This window comes from Leucopleurus acutus (genome assembly GCF_964270905.1).
Source record: "Leucopleurus acutus genome assembly, chromosome: 15".
In the NCBI taxonomy this organism is placed as follows: Eukaryota; Metazoa; Chordata; class Mammalia; order Artiodactyla; family Delphinidae; genus Leucopleurus; species Leucopleurus acutus.
In genome coordinates this window covers 67,579,630-67,604,975 of record NC_139157.1, presented here as the reverse complement: position 1 = coordinate 67,604,975, position 25,346 = coordinate 67,579,630, and the positions used below count along the sequence as shown (strand labels likewise).

Genomic DNA, 25,346 nt, shown 5'->3' with positions numbered 1-25,346 from the left:
GGCTGTGACACCTTGGACCAGCCGGCCTCCCTGGCTCGCCTGGTGGCTTTGGAGTTGCTGGCAGGGGGCCGGCCGCTGAAGCCTGAGCCTGCCTCTCCCCACTCTCCCACCCCCAGCTCCGCCACATTGTGTATGATTCTGTCGCTTCCATCACTCACATCTGCAGCCAGCGGCCCCGATGCAGATTAAGTCCTTTGAAGGCAGGCTCTGAAAACACGAGGAAGATATTCTCTTTGGTAGGAACATTCGAAATAACATCTTTTCAAGTGTGTGGAAGATCAGAATATGAATAGGATGGGGGTGCGGTAAGAAGGGTTTGTGAAAGGAGGGGCTGGGTCCTGCAGCTTGCTCTATTCTGAACGGGGGAGCCGGGAAGCTTGCTTTCTTTTCTCTACAAAATGACAAAATCGCTGTGGGGACATTTACAGCCAGAATCTCTCTGACATTTTTAAATCTCCGAAATCACGAAAAAAAAAACCCCAAAAAACATCATAGCATGTGCGTTGGCAAGGGAAAAGCTTTATGTTGTGGGGTTGTCTAAAAGACACCAGCGGAGCCTGGGTATCTCTGTCAAGACTGTCCTCTGAGGATAGTTTCCTGGGCAGCATCTGCATCATCTAGAAGGTGGGGTGGTAAGGACTGAGCACTTCCTTACAAGTCACTGCAGACATGGTGGCCAGTGTGTCAGGCTCACCTCTTCCCGCTTGGGATGGATGGGAAGGGACAGCAATGGAAATCTTAAAGGTGCAGGACGACACTGAACCCAACGTTCACGGTTGGGTGTTGGAGGCCAGCTGTGGCCCCATAGCTCACCCCTAAGAATCTAGGACCCCCTGGCCCCTTGGGGTGGTGACTTACTGGGCAAAGCTCATGAACAAGCACTTGGCCTGGAAGGCAAAGAAACAATAACTCTGAAATCCCAGTGAGGAGGTATCTGGACACCTATAAATAAATCACCTACTTCCCCCATTCTTCGCATTACCGCCCATCAAAGTATCGGCCTCAACATTGGCTGCTCAGTTAATAGTCCTTCAGGAGCCAGTGTGATGCCAAAATCTAGCAACTCACCGGCACTTAATGACAACGTCCAGCAAAGATGCTGACTAGCCTTGCTGAATATGCTATCCTTGTATGGAAGAGGCAAAAAAGGAGGGAGAAAAAGGGCTGGGGCCCTGCACCTCCAACCTCAGAGGATGGGCCAAGGTGGGCAGGGCAGCTGGAGCCCGAAACAGACTCCTCAGGACAGCGCGACCCTGGACTGGGCCCTTCTAGGAAGCCCATATCACGGGCTGGCTCTGGGGCAGCAGTGTAAAACTGGCCATGCTATAGCTTTGTATTGACAGACACATCAGCTTCACATCCAAGAGGGGTGCTGCGTGGTGTAACCCTATGTGATGCATGTGGCTTGGTCGTTCCATTTGGAAACAGGAGACAAAGTCAGCTTTGTATCCAGGATTCCTTCTCTGTCGTCTTTACAAATGCACACAAACAGGTCTGACAACGTGCTACGTGCCCAGAATAAGGGAGTCACCGGTGCGGAACTATTTCATGGCAGTAGTCCATGGAAGGGGCAGTTCTGACTGCTGGGACTGGTGCACACAAACACCCCAAGTCCAAACTTGTCCCCAGACTGCTTCTGGTCCCAGAGCTTTTTGGATTGTAGAACTCTTTGAGAATTAATTAGGCAGGACCTCTGGACCCTCATTCCAGAAAGTAATATACAGCTACACAAATTTTGCCTATAATTTCCCTGGAAAGCAGGGATCTTTGGAGCTCATTTATAGCCTCCTGGTTAAGATCCCGGTTTAGGAGTTGACAAAAAAGTTTCTTCACTGTGATGGGCTAAATATTGAGTTCTCTCTGAACACATTATAAACATATTATACATGATCGGTTTTTATCAAAATTCAAATTGTTGACTTCTCAGGAATGTCTCTGCCAATAAAGCAAAATGTATCTGTGGCGTGAAGGAGGAAGGCGGCCTCTGGGGCGAAGGCTGGGAGGAGCTGCTTTTCTCTAGAACACACATCACCCACAGCCCCGGTTGCCCCAAGAGATTGTCTGACTTGGAGCACATCCCTGATATTTTCTTGGGCATCTCGTCTGCTTCTGATAATTGATCTGAGCAGCGTCCGTCGAGGGTGTGTTGAGGGACAATGTTGGGGGTGGATCTTGTGCAGGTTCGTTCACCCGGGGGGTGACTTATGGCCGACTGGCTGAACTGTGATTTGGTGCAGCTGAAACAAGGCTGCAGGTGAATGGGGGCTGGCTCCTGGTTTCCATCTATTTGGTGGCCACCTTTCCTTCCCCAACACCCCAGAGGCTCTCTCCAGAGTGGTCACCAGGGCTAGAAGTTTTAGGAATCACAGTCCAATCCAAATTCTTAGCTGGGATGTTGAAGGGCCGGGTGTTGGGGAAACACGTCTCCCAGGACAGCTGAAACAGTGAGCCAGTTTGCAGGGCATTGGCTGGCTCCAGGGAGAGCTGAGAGTTGGGGGGACCAGGCCAGCCCGATGGTGGGCTGTTGGTGGCCTGCCGGGGCTGAGAGCCGGTGCGCTCTCGGCTTAGGAAGCTCTACCGGAAGGCAGTTTCTCTAATGCCCACAGCGGCACCGGAGGGGTGAGCAGGGCCCTGGAAAGGGTGGGTATGATGTGGGCCCAGGGCAGAGGTGGGGGAGGCTCCTGGGAGTGGGTCGCTGCCCGACAGCTGGCCGGACTGAGGCTCCTCTGTAAGGACAGACAGGACAGGGCCCAGCCATCTGCTCAGCGCTAGTATTCGGGACAGGGTTTGCCTGTAGCATCAGAAGAACTCAGGCCTCTCGGGGGAAGGCACTGCTCCCTGCCAGGACGGACTAGGTGAGCTGGTGACAGATGTGAGTCAATCCTCTTTCTGTTTACAAGTTGCCGCAAATCATTTTCCAGGGTTTTCCTACTGGGTACCTTATCTTCTCAACCGTGGGGTAAGTTCCAGGAAAAGAACTGTGTCTTTTATTTTTTAAGGTCCACCCTTGGCTACAAGCCTGGCCCTGAACTTGTGGAATTCAGTGTCTCCGGCCACGTGCCTTTGCTCACGCAGTCCTGAGTCCCCCTAAAATGTGTCTCTGTTCACCAGTGAAATCTGAAGTGACCAGAAGATGCCCCGCCGTGAAGACCACGTCGAATGGTACCACAAAGCCTTGTGGAGAAAGAGAATGAGGGCTCGAGGCCCAGCTGGCCCTGCTCCAGATCACATGACCTTGGGCAAGTCACTCCGTTTCTCTGAGCCCCAGTCTACTCCCCTGAGCAACGCGAGTGGCGATGACTGCTCCCAGAGCTGCTGTCAGGGTTCAGTCACAGGTTGGATGCGGTTTGCTCTCACTAGAAATTTCTCACCAGTGTTGGCTCTGGCGTATGGCCTTTCTCCCAGGGAGCAGTTTCCCAAAGCCAACCAGAGACCCTCTTCAGCCTCTCTCAAACCTCCATAGCAATTTGTACCCTCCTATCTCACGCTTCTTCTGCCTGGTATCATCACTCAACCGTGTAATATATATTAGCTGTCTATCCCCACCCTGACCCTCAGCCCTCACACACATTCGATGTTTATTTATTTTATTGACTTCGGCTGCACCAGATCTTAGTTGTGGCATGCAGGATCTTTTAGTTGCAGCATGCAGGCTTCTTAGTTGCCGCATGTGGGATCTAGTTCTCCGATCAGGGATTGAACCTGGGCCCCCCTGCACTGGGAGTGTGGAGTCTTACCCACTTGGACCATAAGGGAAGTCCCACACATTCACTGTTTAAATAATATTTATTATTTTCTTTATTGAGGTATAGTTGATTTACAATATTATATAAGTTTCAGGTGTACAACAGAGTGATTCACAATTTTTAAAGGATGTACTCCATTTATAGTCATTATAAAATATTGGCTATATTCCCCATGTTGTACAATATATCTTTGTAGCTAATTTATTTTATACGTAGTAGTTTGTACCTCTTAATTCCCTACCCTCCTTCTCTCTCTCCACTGGTAACCATTAGTTCTCTATATCTGTGAGTCTGTTTCTTTTACATCACATTCACTAATTTGATTTATTTTTAAGATCTCACATATAAGTGATAACATACAGTATTTGTCTTTCTCTGCTGACTTATTTCACTTAGCATAATACCCTCCAAGTCCATCCATATTGCTGCAAATGGCATTCTTTCTTTCTTTTTTATGGCTGAGTAATATTCCATTGTATATATGTGCCACATCTTCTTCATCCATTCATCTGATGATGGACACTTAGGTGGCTTCCATGTCTTGGCTCCTGTAAATAGTGCTGCTGTGAACATAGGGGTGCATGTATCTCTTCAAATTAGTTTTTTTGTTATTTCCAGATATATGCCCAGGAGTGGTATTACTGGATCACGTGGTAGCTGTATTTTTAGTTTTTGTGAGGAACCTCCATACTGTTTTCCACCGTGACCGCACCAGTTTACATTCCCACCAACAGCGCACGAGGTTTCCCTTTCTCCACATCGTCGCCGTACACATGCACTTTCGCAAGCTTCTAAGGGCCAAGTTGACAGCTAGTTCAGATTTACACACACCAGAGCCTCCAGCGCATATGAGGATCAAAGGACCGCTGCCTGGATTGAATCATTTACTGCTATGGAATAAATATTCAAGTTCTGAAAAGGAAGTCACACCGAATCACACAGCGATGTTTCAAACCTGAAGATTTCCTCTGCAGCAAAACTCTGTTTTTCTATCAGCAGCAAGTTAGCCATTCATGTGAATAATTTCAAACAGCCTGAAAAATCACCACTGATTTCAAAGCACCACAGTCACACATTAAACCTCTTTTCAGAGAAAGACGAAAGAGAACTGAAAGAATAAACTTTCAGTCCAAAGGGTGGGCGTAAGGAGATACTTATACAACAAAATTAATTTAGCCATTTGCCAATCTTTATAGTGGATGACCTGAGAAGGACATTTTGCTTCTATCCAGAATATACTGTTATGTAATAAATGAAAGCTCAGCTGTCCCCCCAAAGAAGGGGGGAGTTGATGTGTCACTGGCCACCAGAGGGACACCGTGTGACACAGGCCACAGGGCCACCTCCTCCGCCGGAGGCTCTGGAACTTGGAGGCTGGTGGGGGAGACTTGAAACCGCCTGCCCGGGTCCAAGCCCACCTGGGTTTGCATGCAGTCACCCCCCAAGGCAGATACTGTGCCTCCAACTCTGAGTCCTGAGGGTCAGGTCAGCTCTGCGTTTGACTTGTTTTGTTATTGAAATTACAGGTTTAGGAAAGGAGTGTTGGCTCCCAACTCAGAAGAAGGAATCTCCTCGGGCATCTGTGTGCTGATCTAAGCACCATTCATAATTTTTTTCCAAGCCAACCTCGTTTCTGTGACCTTTAGTAATCTCGTTATTCCCAGCAGAAAAGGCTCAGAGCTAAAACAGTCTCGTTATAATTTAGTCTTTACACTGAAAAAAAATTTTCCCCACTGTCCTTCACCTCACAATCCCCCAAATGCCCCCCACCCCCTCCCCACAAAAGAGACCCCGAAACTCCTATACTTGGTTTCAAGCTCAAAGCAGATCTTATTTATTTATTTATTTTTAGGACGCATCAGTTAAATCTGTTCATCTTTTTTGAGTTGAGGGACTGGAAGAAATCACACATCGTTTCTGATGTGATATACCCATGGGCGGTTTTGCATCCTACCCAAAGATAGCTCAACTTCATTTTAAGATGTTTTGCCTTCTATGGCAATCAAAATCAAACTTTTCTAAGTAGACGTGTGCTTGTGGGTTACGCAACTGCTGTCAGCGGTGCCTGCGGTCTTTGCTTGACCTTGGATGAACATCTAAGCCTTGGAGGCTGGTGTGTGCATCAGTGCTGCCCACATGCACACGGGCGCTCCAGGTCGCTCAGGCTCCAGGATGATAAGAGGGTAAAGGGCAGTCACCTCTGGGCTACTCATGGGCTTTGTGAAAGGTCACATCGTCTGCCTAATTGGAGGCAACTTTCTTTCATGCCCATTTTTATCTCCTCGGGGAGAAATGCCAAGTGAACTGAGAATTAAGAAGTCAGGGGCCAGCTGAGCAGCCTTGTTAAAGACACCTCAGGGGGCTTCCCTGGTGGTGCAGTGGTTAAGAATCTTCCTGCCAATGCAGGGGACACGGGTTCGAGCCCTGGTCCGGGAAGATCCCACATGCCATGGAACAACTAAGTCCGTGCACCACAACTACTGAGCCTACGCTCTAGAGCCTGCGAGCCACAACTACTGAAGCCCATGCGCCTAGAGCCCATGCTCCACAACAAGAGAAGCCACGACAATGAGAAGCCCTCGTGCTGCAATGAAGAGCAGCCCCCGCTCACCGCAACTAGAGAAACCCCGCGCGCAGCAACGAAGACCCAACGCAGCCAAAAATAAAAACAAATCAATAAATTAATTTTAAAAAATGAGAGACACCTCGGATTTTGGGTCTCACTTTGCTCATCTCTAAAACGGGACCAGATGCTTTCAAAGGCAACTTCCAGCTCAAACTCAGGCTCTTGCTTTTCTTTTCTCCAGGAAGATCCCAGGAGGTGATCAGGGTCCAGGTGATCACTCCGTTCTCCCCAAATGTCATCCATCCAGCCTCCTGCATGTCCTTACTTTTCTCCTGCCCCATGAACAGCATCTCTGTTCTCACCCCGGGGCAGCGTCTTCCCTTCTGCCCACCCTTCCCTGGGTCCCATCAACAAGATATCTGGGGTAACATATTTTTAACCAGGACAAGCTTTGGGAAAACCTCTGTCACTGTTCCGAGGAAAGTCGATTCTGTTTATTATCATAAACTGTTGTCCGTTTCCTCAAACTTTCCACTTACCTCTTCTCCTTAAACAAAATTATCTTTCTCCCACCGTAACACTTCCTATGCAACCCTTTTAAAGGAAACTATTGCATTCATTCAAATAAAATTATTCAGGACCTACTATTTGTTGGGCTCAAGAAATGCTTGTCGAGTGAATAAGTGAATGGATGAATGTACCTTGTTGGTTGCTATAGGAGATTCAGAAACAAGCCCTCTTCCCAGCCTTTAGGGGGATGGTCTGTGGTGGCAGAAAGGATTAAACGCACACAAGAATAGTTGGAATACAAGCAGTGCTAACCTTCATGATATAGTAACACTGCTTGTAAATACTGAAAGCCAGTGTCAGTTGAAAACAAGTTGGAAAAGAGCCACTTCCCTAACCACACCCTGTAAGCATCTTTCTCCTCCCAGCTATTCTGCCTCTTCCTCGGCACCCCCAGACCTCCCCCAAAACTAGCAACCAGAGAGGGTTAACACCTGGCTTGGCAGGGAACCTCAGGTATGCTGCTCCAGAGCTGTTCTGATTGGTCACACCCTTGCCTATGAGTTACTTAATATTTGGACTATCTCTACTGTATGAGTAAAGCTCAGGTAACTGGCAAAAAGAAATAATAAAAGTAAGTAAAGAAAGGAAATATGGGGAGAGTTGGTTCCATTCTCCACTAGAGTGATGGGCACCAGCCATAAGAGGACGTTACACTCCCTGGTCACAGCGACCAGCTCAGGAATGGGCAAATGACCCAACCAGATGCAATGAGATGTAACAAAACTTTTGCTGGGACTGTTGGTAGAGGGATATTTACTCTTTATGATGGATGTGGACTGCGATGTGATTCTGGAGAAACCATGGGCTACCATATGAAGCCCAGTGATGCTAGGAGTTGAGTGATGGGAAAGCTCCTAGATCAAGCCATTCCTGAAGTCATGCCTGCCTTCTGCACTATTCAGTTATCTAGAGTAGGCAAGTTTGTCTTTCTATCATTTTTTAACAAAAAAAAGTCCTGATACTGGGATGAAGGAAATACAGGAGGAAGAGAGATGGAAAACGGTGCCGTCATTCTCAGTTCCCTTCTTTCTTAGCTTTTTGGAGCCAGGTCTACCTGATCCTGGGATCTGGTCTCCTTACTCTTTCTCATTCCCCAGGTCATCATCCCCTCCTGACTTTGTTTTTTGATTTCCTACCCAGTCAGGAGTAAAATCCCTCACATTTTCAAACTTCTTCTGTTTTCACCTTGCCAATCTCCAACCCTGGGTCATCAGAACAACACTCCCCAGCCCTTTTCTCATCATGGCAAACTCAAAACATGACACTCTTTGAAGGGTACCCTGGGGTAAACTAGAGATTTAGGGTGTCTTTATGGGCCTTGGGGAGGAAAAGTCCATTATATTTTTTAATATTATGAAATTTTGATCTAAAAAAAAGTAAAATACAAAGTCCCAGGGAAGATATAGCTTTGTATAAAACTTCAAAATAAAATCTTTTCAAAATGTTAAACAAGAAATTTGAGCTTTCTTCTATGGACATGACTTTTTTAATATCAGTTTAAATGCTTCAAATGCTGTCCTCGAATCCTAATCAAGACCTTTTATTTATTTATTTAGATTTTTAAAATTAATTTATTTTTTATACAGCAGGTTCTTATTAGTTATCTATCTATCTACCTATCTATCTATCTATCTATCTATCTATATATATATATATTTTTTTTTTGATACGCGGGTCTGTCACTGTTGTGGCCCCTCCCGTTGTGGAGCACAGGCTCCGGACGCGCAGGCTCAGCGGCCATGGCTCACGGGTCCAGCCGTTCTGCGGCATGTGGGATCTTCCCGGACCGGGGCACGAACCCGTGTCCCCTGCATCGGCAGGCGGACTCTCAACCACTGCGCCACCAGGGAAGCCCAGTTATCTATATTTTTATCTTTGTAGTGTATTTTGTAGCTTTCTTAACATTTATTAATAGTAAGCTTATTTTATATTTTAAAAATTTTTTTTGAATTTTATTTTTTTTATACAGCAGGTTCTTATTAGTTATCCATTTTATACATATTAGTGTATATATGTCAATCCCAACCTCCCAATTCATTCCACCACCACCACTAGCCCCCCGCTGCTTTCCCCCCTTGGTGTCCATACGTTTGTTCTCTACATCTGTGTCTCTACTTCTGCCCTGAAAACCAGTTCATCTGTACCATTTTTCTAGATTCCACATATATACATTAATATATGATATTTGTTTTCCTCTTTCTGACTTACTTCACTCTGTATGACAGGTCTCTAGGTCCATCCATGTCTCTACAAATGACCCAATTTCGTTCCTTTTCACGGCTGAGTAATATTCCATTGTATATACGTACCACATCTTCTTTATCCATTCATCTGTCAATGGGTATTTAGGCTGCTTCCATGACCTGGCTATTGTAAATAGTGCTGTAATGAACAGTGGGGTGCATGTGTCTTTTTGAAGACTTTTTAATGATAATCTCCTCAAATTCTTGGTAGTCACTATCAACGAGAAACTGCACGTTAGAAATAAAAAAATTAAAACCATTCTTTGGGAACCTTTCAGAATGTCGACAGCTGAAATTATATTTAAAGAACCAACAGTCTCTTCTCTTTTTCATTTCTACGTACAAATGTGATTTCTTGCTGATGTTTCTTATGATAAAACAAATGGACTTTGAATCCAATCGGATTATTTTTATGTCAACTATTTCCAAATAATGGGAAGCCCTAATGTGGAGAATGCAGGTGTATTTTTAAAACAGTCTCCTTATACCTAAAATGAAGACCATGACAATAGTTCATCAGCCATGGGTGAGAGCTTCCCAGTCACTGTTTCAAGACAGCCTGCTGTCCCGGCCCGCATGGTGGCCAGGTGGGGCATAGACTGTGGCCTCCAGCTGAGAGCTGCCTCTGGGCTCCTGCAGGCAAAAGCGCAGTGACCAACATCAAGGACCATGATGTACAGATGCTCCACCGTGGAAACTGGGTGAAGCCAGCTGTGCAGCATGACTCCGCCCAGCCTGGACAGAGAGCTCGTGGAGCTGCTGTGCACACGGCCGCTGTGGCTGATAAGAAGGGGCCTCCTGGGAGGCCGGTGAGGGCTTTAGCGGGTGGCGCTAAGCCTCTGCCTTCATGTACAACAGACACTCGCGTCCACTAGACGTAGCATCACAAAGTGAATGCGCCCTGCGTAACCACTGCTCTTGGGAATAGTAAATTCACCTGTTGACGCAGATGAAGCCCCTAACCCCAACGCCTCCACTTCCTACTATTTTTTCTTGTTTTTCCCTTCACCTCAGCCACCAGCATCATCTTTCTGAAGGTCGCCTAGAAACCCAATTCAAGGCCCTTTCCTCAGCCCTTGACTCCTCTCTGGAGCAACCAGAACTATTTCACGCCCTCTCTAGCAAGAGACATTTCTCTCTCTCGGGCCAGGACCAGGAGGTTTTGTATGACTTGTTAAGGAGACTTGAGTGTAAAGCCCTGAAGTCTCTCGGAAAAAAACCAAAAAAACTCATAGATGGGGCTAAATGGATGAGTGCCAGGTTTCAAAGAAGCAGTATTTGTAATGACATTAAAAAGTCAAGGCTACTACATTGGCTTTCAGCATTTTTCATCTTTGAATGCTCAATAAAACTATTTTTGGCAAAGGAAAAAAAAGAAACATTTCTCTCTTATCGACTGTGGGCTGTACCGTCTTGAGCCTCTTCTTACTTCTTGATGCCTTACTTTCTTTCTTAGTTTTTTTTTTTTTTCCCTCTCCTACCCACTATCAATGGGGTTTCTGACCCTCTTGTACTCCAAACCTGCTACACACACTGTTTTCACCATCACTATTGTGTGGACGAATTTAAAATCCTACTAGTGGTATGACTGTCCAAGCTCCAGTTCTAAATTTCTGCCCTCTCTTTGGACAATTCCATCTGAATCTCCTGACAGCACCTCTTGCTCATCACGCCCAGAGGCCCCTTCTTCATCCCAACCCCAAACCAGCTCTTCCTTGCCACTTCTCTGCTTTGTCAAGGGCACCACCGTCACCCCACCTCGGCTCAAACCCTTGAAGGTAAACTTGGTTTCTCAACTGATTGCCGAATCTTGATGATTCTCCCTCCTGAATGCCTGTCACATCCAATCTCCTCGATTTTGGTAGATGCCACCCTATCCTGGGTTCTTTACCTCTCACCTGGATTATTACAATAGCCTCCCAACTGGCCACCTTCGACAGATTATTACCAGTTTATTGCACCCAAAAACTCCCTTGTTTAAAAGCTTTCAATAGGGAATTCCCTGGCGGTCCAGTGGTTAGGACTCCGTGCTCTCACTGCCCAGGGCCCGGGTTCAATTCCTGGTCAGGGAACTAAGGTCTTGCAAGCTGGGCAGTGCAGCAAAAAAAAAAAAAAAAAGCTTTCAATAGCTCTTTATTGACCAAATTTAGCTTAACTTCTTAGCCAGACATTCAAATCCCTTCATAATCTGTCCCCAGCCTATCTGTGTAACCCAAGTTCATTTATAGATTCTAGAAATATTTACTGAGCTCCTACACTTTGTGCCAGACTGGCCTAGGTACTGGAGATACTGCAATGAATGAAATCAAATTCTCAGTTCCCATGGAATTAACATTCTAAAGAGAGTCAGACAACAGGCAAACATATATGTTAGATCATAACGCTTGTAGAAAAATAAATTCGGGTAAGAAGGTGGACGGTGATGGGAGTGGCATATTAGATGGGATGGTCAGGAAGTCCTTTTTGACGAGGCGGCATTTGTCTAGAGACTCGAATGAAATGAGGGTGAGACTTATGGATATCGAGGGGAAGGGCATTTCAGGTAAAGGGAAAAGAAAGTTCCAAGTCCTTCAAGTCAGAGCACGCTTGGCAAGTTGGAGAAACTGCAAAGGGGCCAGAATCGATGAGCAGAGTGAACAAGAAGGAAGAGATGAGAGAGAGTCGGCTGGAGGCCAGGTTATGTAGTCCTGGATGGATGACGATGTGCATTTAGGATTTAATCCTGAATGAGGTGGAAGGCCCTGGAAGGTTTTGAGTAGTTGAGTGACATGTTCTAAAAAATACTACAGACAGCTGTGGAGAGACTGGATTGAGAAGGTGATGAGGGAGAGTGAAAACTGGGAGACCAGTTAGGAGGCTGTTGCAATAATCCAGGCAAGAGATGAGACGAGCGGTTTGAAGAGGGTAAGAAGTTGTTAAATTCTGGTTACGGTTTGAAGGTAGTGCTGCTGGCATCTGCTGGTGGATTGATTGGATGTGAAGTGTCAGAGGAAGAAAAGAATCAAGGATGATTCTCAAGCAACTGGAAAAGCACAACTGCCATGAACTGAGCTCTCTGAGAAGCCTGTGGGAAGAGAAGGAAGTCTACAGGAGGAGGAAAGTCCAGTCTGGGGCGTATTAAGCTTCAGGTGACCATCAGGTATCCAAGTGAAGATGTCAAGTTGTCAGTTGAATAGTTGAGTCTAGAATTCACGAGAGAGATCCAGGCTAGAAATAGGTTTGGAAATTGTGTGTAGATGGTATTAGTGTTCAGAGAGTAGGAGAGATCTCTTAGAGAGTGTCCACAGAGGCCAGTGGACTGAGCCTGGGTCACTACCACATGCAAAGGTTGAGAAGATAAAGAGAGCTCAGCAAGAGAGAACTGTGGGTGGAAGGAAAGAAAGCCAAGAAACTATGGTGGCCTGGAAACCAAGAACAGAAAGGGTTCAACGAGGAGGGAGTCGTTTGTGATTTGTTTAAAAATAATCGTGTGTGTGTGTTGTGTGTGTACACGCATGTGTGTAATGGAGGGTGGGGGGCTAGTTGGTATATAAAATAAACAGGAACTGCCACATTGATCATTGCTGAATCTGGGAAGATGGGGAGCTCATTTTACCATTTTCCTTATTTGTGTATATGTAGGAAATTTCCCATTAAAAAGAAGTGACAGGGACTTCCCCGGCGGTCCAGTGGTTAAGGCTCCGCGCTTCCACTGCAGGGGGTGTGGGTTCCATCCTTGGGCAGGGAACTAAGATCCCGCATAACGCACTGGCGTGGCCAAAAAAAAAAGTAACAAAATAAAACAGAGAAACTGAAACACTGATGGTGCTGATGGGTCAATTCAGAGAGTGGATGTGACCTGTAGAGGCACTGGTGGTGGTGACGAGCAGTCTCAGCAGGGACGAGAGCCTGTTGGCAGTGGGTTCAAGAGAGATGAGGAAAAAAGGAGCAAGTGAGTGCAATCACCTCCTTCTAGGAATTCCGAAGGAAAGGGGAACAGAGAGAAATGGGTCAACAGCTGGAAGGAGATCAAGGGGCCAGCGGTGGGTAGGTGGTTGGTGAGCTTAGGATGGGCTGAGGACAGCCATATTTCCTACCACTGCCCTGCACACAAGCTCTAGACACAGCCCCGGAAAGCATCCTCTCCCCACGTTCTCTGTCCACACCTGCCCCTCCCCATTCATCCCACCCATCCACCAAGGCCTAGACCACGTTCCACCTCCTGCATCATCCCAACTGTATGTGATGTGTCCAGGTGTCTGGTTTCTACCCACATGCAGAATTTTCAAGAAAATTTATTATATGAAAGTTTTGGTTGTGGTGCTGTTCGGTTGGGGTCTCTGTGGCTCTCACCTCCAGTGTGTGTTTATGCTGTAGATGAAAGCTATACAATGCTCCCCTGATGGCCTTCGGCGGGGAAGCAGAACTTCTACAGAAACAGTAAAGTTTCTTATTCCTTTAGATCTTGGAAGATAGCATTCGATAGTAGCAACGAGAAGAGTATCTCTCACTTGCCTTTCCCACTCTAAAAGACAAGGCTAGAAGCACCAATCCACGCTAAGGGATCACGGACTGCTATTTATTTCTAAAACTAACTGAAAAGCCTCAGCTGCTAACAAAAGACTTCTCTTTGGAAACATCAGAAGTCGGGCGGAGCAGGTGGGTGGGGAGAAGAAGCCTTCTAGTTTCAGCTCCGTGAAACTGCCCTGAAAAGTAAGATGTGATGGAAAACACTGCTTCCCTCACACCTCCCTCAGAGTATGTAACAGCGAGGAGACCAGGGCACTTTCTTAAGATTCTTCCTGCGGAGAAGTTTCCCTCAGAAGCACTCATTTGCAGTGCAAAAGGCAAGAACAGACAAGACACTTCTAATCAGGATTAAATACAAGATGCATCAGAGATGGGCTGTGAAGAAATTCTCAAGAAACGAGAGATGTTATCAGTGCTTCATGATGAGAAGGCTAGAGGGACAAAAAAATTTTCTGTTCCTATATAGCTAAACTGAGGGAGACAAGAGCAAACACATCTTTTTTTTTTTTAATTGAAGTACAGCTGGTTTACAATGTTGTGTTAGTTTCAGGTGTACAGCACAGTGATATATTTATAACTGAATCACTGTGCTGTACACCTGAAACTAACACAACATTGTACATATATATATACTTTTTTAGATTCTTTTCCCTTATAGGTTATTACAAAATATTGAGTATAGGGACTTCCCTGACAGTCCAGTGGTTAAGAGTCCATGCTTCCACTGCAGGGGGCATGGGTTCGAGCCCTGGTCAGGGAACTAAGATCTTGCATGAGGCCAAAAGAAAACAAAAAAAGAAAATATCGAGTATAGTTCCCACATCTTGACTGAGTCTCAATAGCAAGTACAAAAGGCACGTGAACCTCCCGCCCTAATTACTGCCGGGTGCCCACTGTTGCCGAGCCCTGTGCTGTGTATGACAGAGTCCCTCCGCTCACGGAGCCCAGGGGAGACCATCACGACACAGCGTGACAGCCAGGAGGCTACCTGTGGCGGGAAGGCCTCCCTGATCCTGGGGGTAAGGGAGCTTGGAGCTTTCTGACAGAAGCAGTAGAAGCACCAAAGGTTCCTGAGTGCAGAGAGCATGGAGGTTTGGGGACAGCCAGGAGTCACACTGCGGTGAGACCCAAACCTGGATATACAGGTGGAGACCAGGTCACACAGGGCCTCTGATGTCATGGGCCAGGGAGCTCTGACTGGAGAGGAAAACAAGAGCAGCTTCGCAATTTTGAAAGATCATTCCGGTGGCGGCAATCTAAAGGGAAAATAGGGCTTCCCTAGTGGCACAGTGGTTGAGAGTCCGCCTGCCGATGCAGGGGACGTGGGTTCGTGCCCCGGTCCGGGAAGATCCCACATGCCGTGGAGCGGCTGGGCCCGTGAGTCATGGCCGCTGAGCCTGCGCGTCTGGAGCCTGTGCTCCACAACGGGAGTGGCCACAACAGTGAGAGGCCCGCGTACCGCAAAAAAAAACAAATAAATAAATAAAGGGAAAACAGACCATGTGCCGACTTCGAAATTGTGAAAACTGGTGACTCCTGTTGGTGTGACTTGCTGTCAAAGCCAAATTCTGTTTTTCTGTGTTATATTCGGTTATGCTTATTTTTGTACCTCAAAGAGGTGAGGGTTTCATTCTATCTGTGTATTTTTAAACATTCAGATAATTTCATTGTTCACCTATATATCTTCGATCACAAGAGCACAATGTAATCAACCATTGTGAGGTAGCTGGACGATAGTTACTATGAAAACGACCTTCAGCTATGGAACCAGGGGCTGCTTCTTCCCTGGGGTTTTCATGCCCTCTCCCCACTTACAAGCCCCGATCTGGAATTTCACCTATGCAGTGATTCCCAACACTGGCCTATGAAAAAGTTTTCACCAGTTTGGGGTTAAATGTAGAAGCAAAGGATGGTGTAGTGAGACTTTCATAAAACAAAATTTGGTCTGCGTAAATGCATGTCTTTTCTTCTAAATTATGCCTTACTTCCTTTTCGGGTATTAAGATTCCCTTTATTTTATGAAACGATGGCAACCCAGTATTTTGTAAATGACCTTTCATGGCAAAACAGTTGGCTACCCCAGATCTGTGCACTGATTTTTTTGAAATGTGAAATCTTCTTAGAAGCTTGGGAGGTCACCTAACAGCTGAGTCCAGGGAGGGGATGGACACATCTGGAATTGACCAAGGCTGATGATAACCTGCCAAAGCATCAGGGTTGACAGCAAACTATGTGACAATCAGGAAATGCTGGCCCAGTGTGTGATTTAATCACTTATTTCTTGCTAACTGCATGTGTGGAATTTAGCATCTTTATGAGAATTGTTAAACTTCTTTTCACGGCCTCTGCGTCACTCACATTTAAATATTGTTAAATAAGGTCCTAAAGATGTGTTTACTTTCCTGCTCCCAACTTCATCTTATTTTGGAGGGAGGTGCTTGGAGCCTATTACCTGTTAGCACCAAAGAAACAGCTTCAATAGTTTGGGACCCTGGCACAGAAGCAGCCCTCCTCACAGAGGCTGTACCAGAGCCTGTCAGGGAGTACTGACTGCACAGTAAATTAGGACCTGGAGTAGAAAGACCTGTGTTTGGGTCTCAGCTCACAACTAACTAGCTATGTTACCTTGGGTCAGAGCTTCCTCAGCTACAAATGAGGCTGATGACGGTACCTCCCTGCACAGAGTGGTTGTGGCATCTTTGGGCTTGGAGACTATTCCATAATGGTCATATTGCTATTATTGTGAATACAGGATGTTTACAAAGCACTGGTTTTTACACAAGAATCATGTCAGACTGAAAAGCTTCTTTTTGATCATCTGATCCAATCTTGGCATCTTATAGATGGGGGCGGGGAGAAACAAGTTCTAGAGAGGACAGAGAAGCAATGAGAGGCAGAGCCTAGACTTGGTCTTTGGGTTGAGCCCCGGGGTTTTCTCTACCACATTAGTTTTCTCCATCTGGAAGTATTTGATTCTTAACTTCCAAGTTTCTCGGTTTCTCAGGAAGGAAAACAGAAGATTTTCCAAGTCTTCATGTTAATCTCTAGAATGCAACAAAACCAGGTGGATTTTGATGGGTATGGTGGACAGCAGCAGGATCTGATGCCAACAATAAAAGGGACACGAGTGCGTTGGTTATATAAAGGGACACAAAGGCACCACCAGGAAAACAAAGTAGATACACTTTCTATTATTTTAAATCAGTAGTTTCATTACAATACTGCACTGACACACAATTAAGAGAAGGAATGTCCTGACATTTTCTGAGCATTTCATGGAAAGCAAATGTAACCAGCCAGGCAGCCGAGTCTTCCACATCTTTTCCAAACACAAAGCAAAGTTATATATCGTAGCTCAGGAAAGTAAAGTTTTCTTATCCTCATCTACAAAACTTCAGTGTCAGAAAACAGTTATTATGAAGTGGGCTGAGAAAGAAAGTGTTTCCTTCATGACGTCCCAAATCCTGACTCCAGACTTCCACCGCCACCCCCCACCCCGACTTCCCAGATGACTTTTTATGACACTGCAGATGGTAATGTGTTCAGGGGCTAAATGTGATCTACTTATTATATTTCACTACAATTGAAAGGAAAAGATAAATTAAGAAAATAAAGTCCTGGAAAATGCACAAATGCACAAATGCAAGGAGAAAATATCTGGGTGTATTAAAAATGAGATGCTCTTTTCACGTAACTCATTTAAAAGGTTACAATTACCATAAACATTTTAACTCCATTAAAGACTGCTGACAAAAGCTTGCTCTTACATCTGCAAGAGCCTTCTGCGTTTACACGGGTTTGGAAGAAAGCAATGCACCTTGTGAAAAGAGCCACCAATCCTGGTGGAGCAGGCGTCGGACTATTTGGAGTTGCATAGGCGTTTTTTTTAGATCTGCTTTGTACAAGATACCATGAAACCTTGACCAATTTCCATTTTTCAATAGTTAGTGCGGCAGTCAGATGTTTTAATCCCTGTTGTGCTCAAACGCACAAAAGTACTCTAGGAAAGAAACACTAAAATGGCATTTTGAATAAATTCACTATACATTACGTAACTTGGGAACAATAAAGGAAGAAGCCCAAGCATGACTCTAGTATTTCATATAGAAAAGCACTGCAGGAAGAAACTTTGTTTAAAAACATTAAAACTCGGGTGAATATAAATACATGTTTGGTTCATCTGTGCTATTTGATATAGAAATCCTATCAGATATTCAATCTACTACGTGACCTGTTTGGGTTTCTCACTGTATTAGCAGAAGAATATACACTGCTGCATATACTCACATATATATGCATATACATATATAAAATTCAGATCATGAAAATTTGTTTAAATACACATACTTAAAACCTGTACCTCTAAAAATAAATACATTAGCTTCTAGTAGGCTAATTTTCAAGAGTTCCTTCACAAACCAATCAGAACACAGTTTCCCAACAATGGCATGTGACCAATTAGCCACTCTTTAAATCCATTATCTATCAGTAAATGTGTTTTTTGTTTTTTGTTTTTTGTTTTTTTAAATTCAGATGTACAACTGAAATAGCATTCCCAGAATAGAAGATGAGAGAATTCTGGCTTTGAAAATAAATGTCTTGGCTTCCTTGATGTTTAGTTCCTACAGATGTCTAGTCTTTGCCTCTGCATTTATCAAGCAGTGGGAGAGCATTTTCTAGTGACAGCATTCTCTTCCACTGACATTACCTTCTAATTAAAGGAGTCAGCTGGCATTTCCTTTGCTGTTTGGTGCAAGGGAACAAATACAACACTGTCTGTATCTGATATCACTCCCATCATCACAGTGAGTTGTGTGTTTTAACGTAATTTACAATGTGCTACCACTGAGGTACAGCAGAAGTAGCCCTGGCGTTAAAACCAAAAAAAAGAAAGAGAACAAAAGTCTCCCAGGAGAACAACACACACAGGACCGGGTGGTGTGTCTCTAAGTTCTATGAAGTAACTCGGTACCACTGCCAGAGTGGATGCATTGGATAGCTGATACTGCAGTTCAAACAACAGAAAGAGACGATGAAAAGATTCAATATACCTCCTTTAGAAAGGATGAAATTAACAAAATTGGAGCTTTACTTTTTTACTTTTCCATTTCCAAAACAACTTCTTAAAATGATATAAGCCAGACCAAGTTCTTTAATATAGCACAATATTTAACAACTTTGTCATTTGGTTTTGAATACAAGAATTTCAGAAATGTAGGAAATCCATGATAAATAATAGCAAGAATATTTAATGCCATTGTCTAAATGTTTTAAAAGGAAAATCTATCATAGTTGAAATACAACTTCTAAAAAATACAGTGTTCTAGGCGCTCACAGTTCTAGATTGCTAACTTTATAAATTAAAGTGGAAGTTATCCGTATATAAACAAGGCCTCTTTTTCACTGATTTCGATCTCATTTAAACCTTTGGATATTTCAGTCTTCAGATTCCACAAGGTAAGGCTGAGTTTACCAGATATAAACAAAATGTTTAAGTCCATGATGTACTGTAGCACTGAGGAAACAAATGCATCAAGTATTTACAGGCTGGCTACAATACTTTCTTCTTCTTTTTTTTAAAGTCAAATGTGTATCAACATCAAGCCACACTCTGTTTTGAATTTCTCTGGTCGCAAAGAAAATGGGGCAACAGCACTTTTCCTCACTCATCTTTCCTCTCAATCCTGAAGTCAGAGGCAGGTCTTTAAATCAAACGTCTTTTGGGAGGTGGTGGAGGCATGAACTCCGTGTCTGGGTCCAGATGATGATGCTTTCGCTTCTGTCCTTGAGAAGCTGCCGCACATCTGTTGATGAACTCAAACAGCATCTCCTTGGTGACAGGGTTTGAGATGCTGTTGCACACGGCTGTGGACAAAGGGAGACGTGAGTCTCGTGTGAGGGTTCATGGAGGCGGCTTACTCGCCCCAGGGAGATGAGGACATGGGGAGACGTTTCCGTCCCAACACACTAAAACTTTCCATCTTCCCAACGTGGGCGACTTGCTGTGGCTTCAACTGTGCTCCTCCCTCACCCACCCCCGAAATGAGTGCATTTCTGGTGGCTGCTCTTTACTATTAATTCTAGACCCAAACTTTAAGTATTTGGGTTTAAGCCTGTCTTCACTACAGTTTTTGATCCCTCCTAACAGTTTGTATAGGATATTGATCTCGCCCAGTGCGTCACACTAGGGTCCATATTCAAGCACAGTTTCTAAAGGAAGTGCGCGCTCTAGTCCTCCAGCCTTTCTCTCTCTCAGAGAGAAGCGCACACTGAGGCATGTGTACGGCACCAGCCACCGTGCCCGCCGAACGGGGAGGCTGCAGTGTAGCTGGCAGAGCATATTATTCTTTATTTTAGTAACTTGCTTGAAGTAAGGTATTACAACAAAATGACTATTAAAGAAAGCACCTTTCCCTATGTGATCAAAATTGTATTTACCCACTTGGTTTTAGGAAAACAACACGGGCTTAATTACTCCTCTTTTCCAAATTAACGCATCCTGTCTGAACACAGACGTTAGTTCCAACAAGAACCTTCGAATGTACAACAGTAACTTTTAAGCCACAAAACTCAAAGTGGCAATTTCTGTATTATCTCATAAGCTTATCATACGATCATCATCATCACTGACTGAGCACTCAAAGTGCATAATCCTATTAACCTTTATTTTTGGTTTTTATCTGTCTTTTTCTTTCAGTTCCACTAAAAACAGCAACCCAGAATTGCTGCCAGTAGTAGTTTACACCTTAGAGACCTAATTAATATGTGCTGTTTCCCATGAAAGACCCTCACTACTCTGAATTCCCAAAGCACTCACATTGTACCCAGAGCACACCCTGAAGGACAGCATAGCAGGTTTTACGTTTCTTTTTTTTTTATTTTATGTTTTTTAAGGTTTTCATTGACTTTGTTCTTCATTGTTTGTAAAACTATCTTAGGAGCTGGAAATTACATTTCCCCTGCTCATGCCATCTTTTGCCATCTGGCAGACGATGGCTTCAGCATTTTGAATGGATCTGCAATTACCATGGCTTTTGTTGTGGCTGTCATTCAACAAATTCATCCTGTCCGCAGCCCGATTTCCTGCCCTTTAACCCCTCTCCTGGGTGCCCGCAGCAGCCCACAGGTGAGGGAGGACAGGAGCCACGCGGGGCACAGACCTGCCACGAGCCCTCCGCGGTCCACACGGCCTTCTGCCCCCAAAGCTGAACCACAAAAGGCAGCACAGTTTGGTTCTAACACTTCAGCTCTTGTGTGTTGTTGTGGGTTTTTTTTGTTTTTTTGGGGGGGGTGGTTCATGTAACCTCCACTGGGAGGGTGTCACACTCACCCATGGCAGTGTTGTAGGCATTAGGGAAACTTTTGTCTGTTCTCTGTCTCATAAAGACCCAGCTGTTGTTCTCGAATTTGCATTCTATAATTTTGTTGTCATACTGTTTTAGCTCTTTTGTCACCTGTTTTAAAAGAGAATTGAGGAAAATATTTAAATCATCTGACAGGCTTCTTGCCTGCACTACGTGACAGACGCATTAGGGAAATGCCAAAAACACCTCGGTGCCTCTTCACACAGAGCTCTTTGTCATCCGAAGCATCTAATCAAGCCCAAGGATGTGGTGCGCCCTCCCTTGTACACTTGCTCATCAATCTGACACCTTATAAATAGTCGTGAAAACGGTTGTCAATACATAGCAATTAAAAGAAGCTAAGGAGAAACCAGCCACTTCTGGGCCAAATGCAAATACGTTACCATAGGGACCAATGCCTTCGATATTGTCTGTGTCCCTCTGGCTTTCAGAAACTGAGTATCTGTGAAGGTTTCAACAACCTTTAGAAAGACCACACCATCTAAATTCCTATGTCGGAATCTAAGAAATCCCCTTTACTGGTTAAGATAAAAAGTTACGCATAAAGAATAAACATTAGGATCTGATTCAGGCAATGTGCATCCTAACTATTTTGCTTTTCAAGCAGTGATAATTAACTAAAAGTCTAATCTTTAGGCTATTTACCCTTTTCATCTCTAAACCGGTATGAATTTAGAGATGAAGCCACCTTTGATATTAGCTGGTAGGTTTTTTAGTTACTTCACCTCAGATGATTGCATATGGATTACAACTTAGTCTATCAACGCTAACAAGTATCCATGGCAACTACAGAACCTTTGAAAAGATATTTCATCGGGCTGTGAGGATGGTTTTCATAAATAGGAACCTAAGCTTATCTTCGCAGTTTCAAATCAAATGCCAGTCATGGTTAATATTTTAATTCTGTCCTCGTCTTTCACAGCTAACAACTTTTCCTCACAATACGGAAGATTGCAATCAGTTAACTTCATTAGAATTATTTGAAATGCTCTCCTTTTTCTACCCACATATTCACTACCACCTAGGAATACGAAGGGAAGCAAATTTTTAAAAGATGCTTTCAATTCACAGATTAGGCAGTGCATATCTCCATAAAAACTTTCAAATTGTAGTCCTTTTCCCTTTTCCAATCCCTGTAGTCCTTTTCCAATCAAGTGTTACACTTGATTGGACTATTTGCATTTTCAACAAATCTGACAGGACCAATACATTCAGTGTATTGGAATCAGACCTGCCCAAGAAAGTGATGCTCTACTTACTTAGCAAACTTGCTAAATTTATTCTCAAATATTCATTATTCTAGTCTCAACTCCCCTCCCTCCCTTCCTAGGGATCTACCTCCTTTTATTTCTGATACATTATCTATATCCAAGTGTTAGGCAACTTATTCAGGTAAGGTAACCACTTATGTTATACCATAAGTAGGGTCTAACAGGTAAGTTTCTAAACCTTCCAGATTCTCCATTTTCTAATTTCTAAAATGGGCAAAGGAGTTTCTAATACACTGGGACATTGGAGCAATAATAAATGAAAGTGCCTGGCACATAGTAGACAACCACTAAAGTTCTTAATTGAATATATAAAATTAGGAAATGAAACATTGCTTTTTTTTTTAAGTGTACAAATAAATTTACTAAAGATACCAAGATGACATGGAAAGGTACACTTTGAAAATACCCGTCAAGAAAATTGTATCACACACATCTACAAGAATGGCTTGCTATCAATAATGTGCAGTCTGCACTTCTACTGACTACCAATCGTAGTACATCTTTATCACATATTTACCATTCTTCTGTTTCTAGTCTCAGAATTGCTATAAATTATGTGTTGCTCCATCTGACTACAGCGATTAGGCAGTATTATTAAGTATCTGTGTATCTACCTGGGTACGCATTAACAATCCGGGAAATAGGGCTTTCCAGAAAATGCATGCACCTACCACTAACCTAAACGTATTTCCATGTTCAAGAACAGTACATTGTTCTTCACTGATCACACCAGTTATATTCCCAAGATAGACACAGTGCAAGGTACTCAATTTGGGTAGGTAATAAAATATGTTTAACTTTTAATAAATGTATTTAGGTAATAAAATAGATTTAAGATATAAAACAATATCTTCCATATGTATACAAACTAAAGACAGTTTTCACTAATGGTCAGATGAAGAGAATGATTAGCATACAGGGAAGGAGTTCAACTTTAGTATCCAAATTCTAATTTGTTACTAAGACAATAATCATCTTCAGTCATCACCTATTATTATTTACTAAAACAGGATCTGGTTAGGCCTTTTATACTCAGCTCTGTTATCCTATTGTGAGTTAATGAGAGCTTGAAGGTAGTAAGAATAAAATATTTATAAATCAAGATTTCACATCTGTACCCATAATTACATTGGATTGAGATTCTACTGTTTTGGGGGAAAAAAGGAAGAAAAGAAAAGAAAATACAATGTATTTTATATTGAAGAAAAAATTGTTTTCATGTATCCATCTTTCTGAGTACCACACTTCTGATACCATTTGAGTCTACCAATAATCCGATGTTAAGAGACAGTCAGATGAAACCAGATCTAGTACCTCTGAAGATTTTAGATTAGCAGGTCAATGGTAATACTTGGAACGAAGGGCCCAAGACAGAGGCAGGCAGAACCACAGTTGCTCCTCTCAGTTGCACTTTTTTAAAGGAATACTTTTTGGAACCTAAATGCTGGACACACTACCAAGTCACAAAAGGCGAACCATCAGCGCTGGCTGAACCATGCCGCTCAGAGCAGGCAGAGATGCGCTTCCATCTCTAATGGTGGAGCACAAGCCCCTAGAATTTATTGTCCCTGCTCTGTGAGAGCTGTTTTGTTATCAAGAGCTCATCTTTCTTTTCTAGAGAGACTGTACGAAGGGGAGGGGGATTTCTCTGAACTAATGTGCTCTAGAGACACTTTAAAATAACGAATATCCTTGGATTGAGAAAGACACCAGTAAGCTGGGAGTTTTTTAACTTTTAATTTTGAAACAATTTTAGCTCTACAGAAAAGTTGTAAAGATAGTACAGAGAGTTCCAGGATTCCCATTACCCAACTTTCTCTAATGTTCATGTTCCGCATATCATGTTACATTTATCAACTCCAAGCGAGAAGTTAACATTGGTACAATACAATCAGCTAAACTACAGACTTGATTCAGACTTCATCAGTTTTTCCACTAATGTCTTTATCTGCTCCAGGATCCAATCTAGGAAACTGCATTCCTTAGTTGTCATGTCTGCTTAGTCTCTTCCAACCTGTGACAGTTACTCAGACCTTCCTTGACACTCTTGAAGAGTGCTAGTGAGATATTTTGTAGAATGTTCCTCAAATTGGGATTTCCTGATGTCTTCTCATGATTAGACTGAGGTTATGAATTTTGGAAAAGAACGCCAGAGAGGTAAAGCGCACTTCTCATTGCGTAATGTCTAGGGGGTAGATGAGATCAACGTGATTTCTTCCTGGTGGTGTAAACAAACTCTGATCACTTGGCGAAGATGGTATCTGCCAGGTTTCTCTACTGCAAAGCTACCATACTCTTAGTTCCAGGCACTATGTCTAGCCCTGCTCAGAGATAAGGGAATTAAGCCACTTGCGGGAAGGAAGGGTATCAAAGAATTTGTGGACATTTATTAAAAGCACCACAGAGATCAATACATTTCCTGGGAGAGAGATTTTGAGGCTAGACAAACATCCCTTTTCTTCTTAAAGTTTCGCTCATTAATTTTAGCATTCATCCATGAATCTTGCCTGCAGCAATTATTACTGTGGCGTTCTAATGGAATTTTCTATTTTCTCCATTCCTTCTACATTTATTATCTGGATTTCTTCTGTAAGGAAGATTTGCCTTTCTCCCTCATTTATTTATTTGCTTACTTGTATCAGTAAGAACTCATGGGTATTTATTTTATTCTTTGGCTTATGATAAAGTAGTATTGTCATTTATTTTCTTGCTCAAATTGTTCTAGTTTCAGCCACTGGGAACTCTCTCAGGTTGGCTCCTGTGTCCTTTTAACTTGCTTCCACTTTTACTTACTTATGCATTTTTAGCATTTAGTCCCTGGCAATAAAAGCTACTGCTCTAGGCTCACCTTGTCTTTTCTCTGCCTCAGCTCTAGAGTCAGCCATGGGGTCCTCTACCAGGATTTTACAAGAAAAAAATTACTCTTCGACAGTCCAGACTATGCTAAAAAAGTACTAACACACACCACTTGTTTTGGTCAGAATTTTCAATTATTGAGAAAAAAGAGAGGGAGGGGGAAAGAGGAGTGAGTGTGAGACAGACAAAGAGTAACAATGAGACTCTAAATATGAATATAT

The 25,346-nt window shown here is 43.6% G+C and overlaps 1 protein-coding gene across 1 annotated transcript in view; it reads right to left on the bottom strand.

Annotated features, from left to right (window-relative positions):
* Positions 1 to 17,189: 17,189 nt before the first annotated feature.
* Positions 17,190 to 25,346, bottom strand: part of RNGTT (RNA guanylyltransferase and 5'-phosphatase) — a 218,660-nt gene continuing 210,503 nt past the window's right edge. The window contains exons 15-16 of the mRNA XM_082855531.1: positions 20,965 to 21,088; positions 17,190 to 19,499 (exon numbers count right to left, since the gene is read on the bottom strand). Coding sequence (XP_082711657.1) covers positions 19,339 to 19,499; positions 20,965 to 21,088 — 285 coding nt within the window. The 3' untranslated portion in view covers positions 17,190 to 19,338. The remainder of the gene's footprint in view (positions 19,500 to 20,964; positions 21,089 to 25,346) is intronic.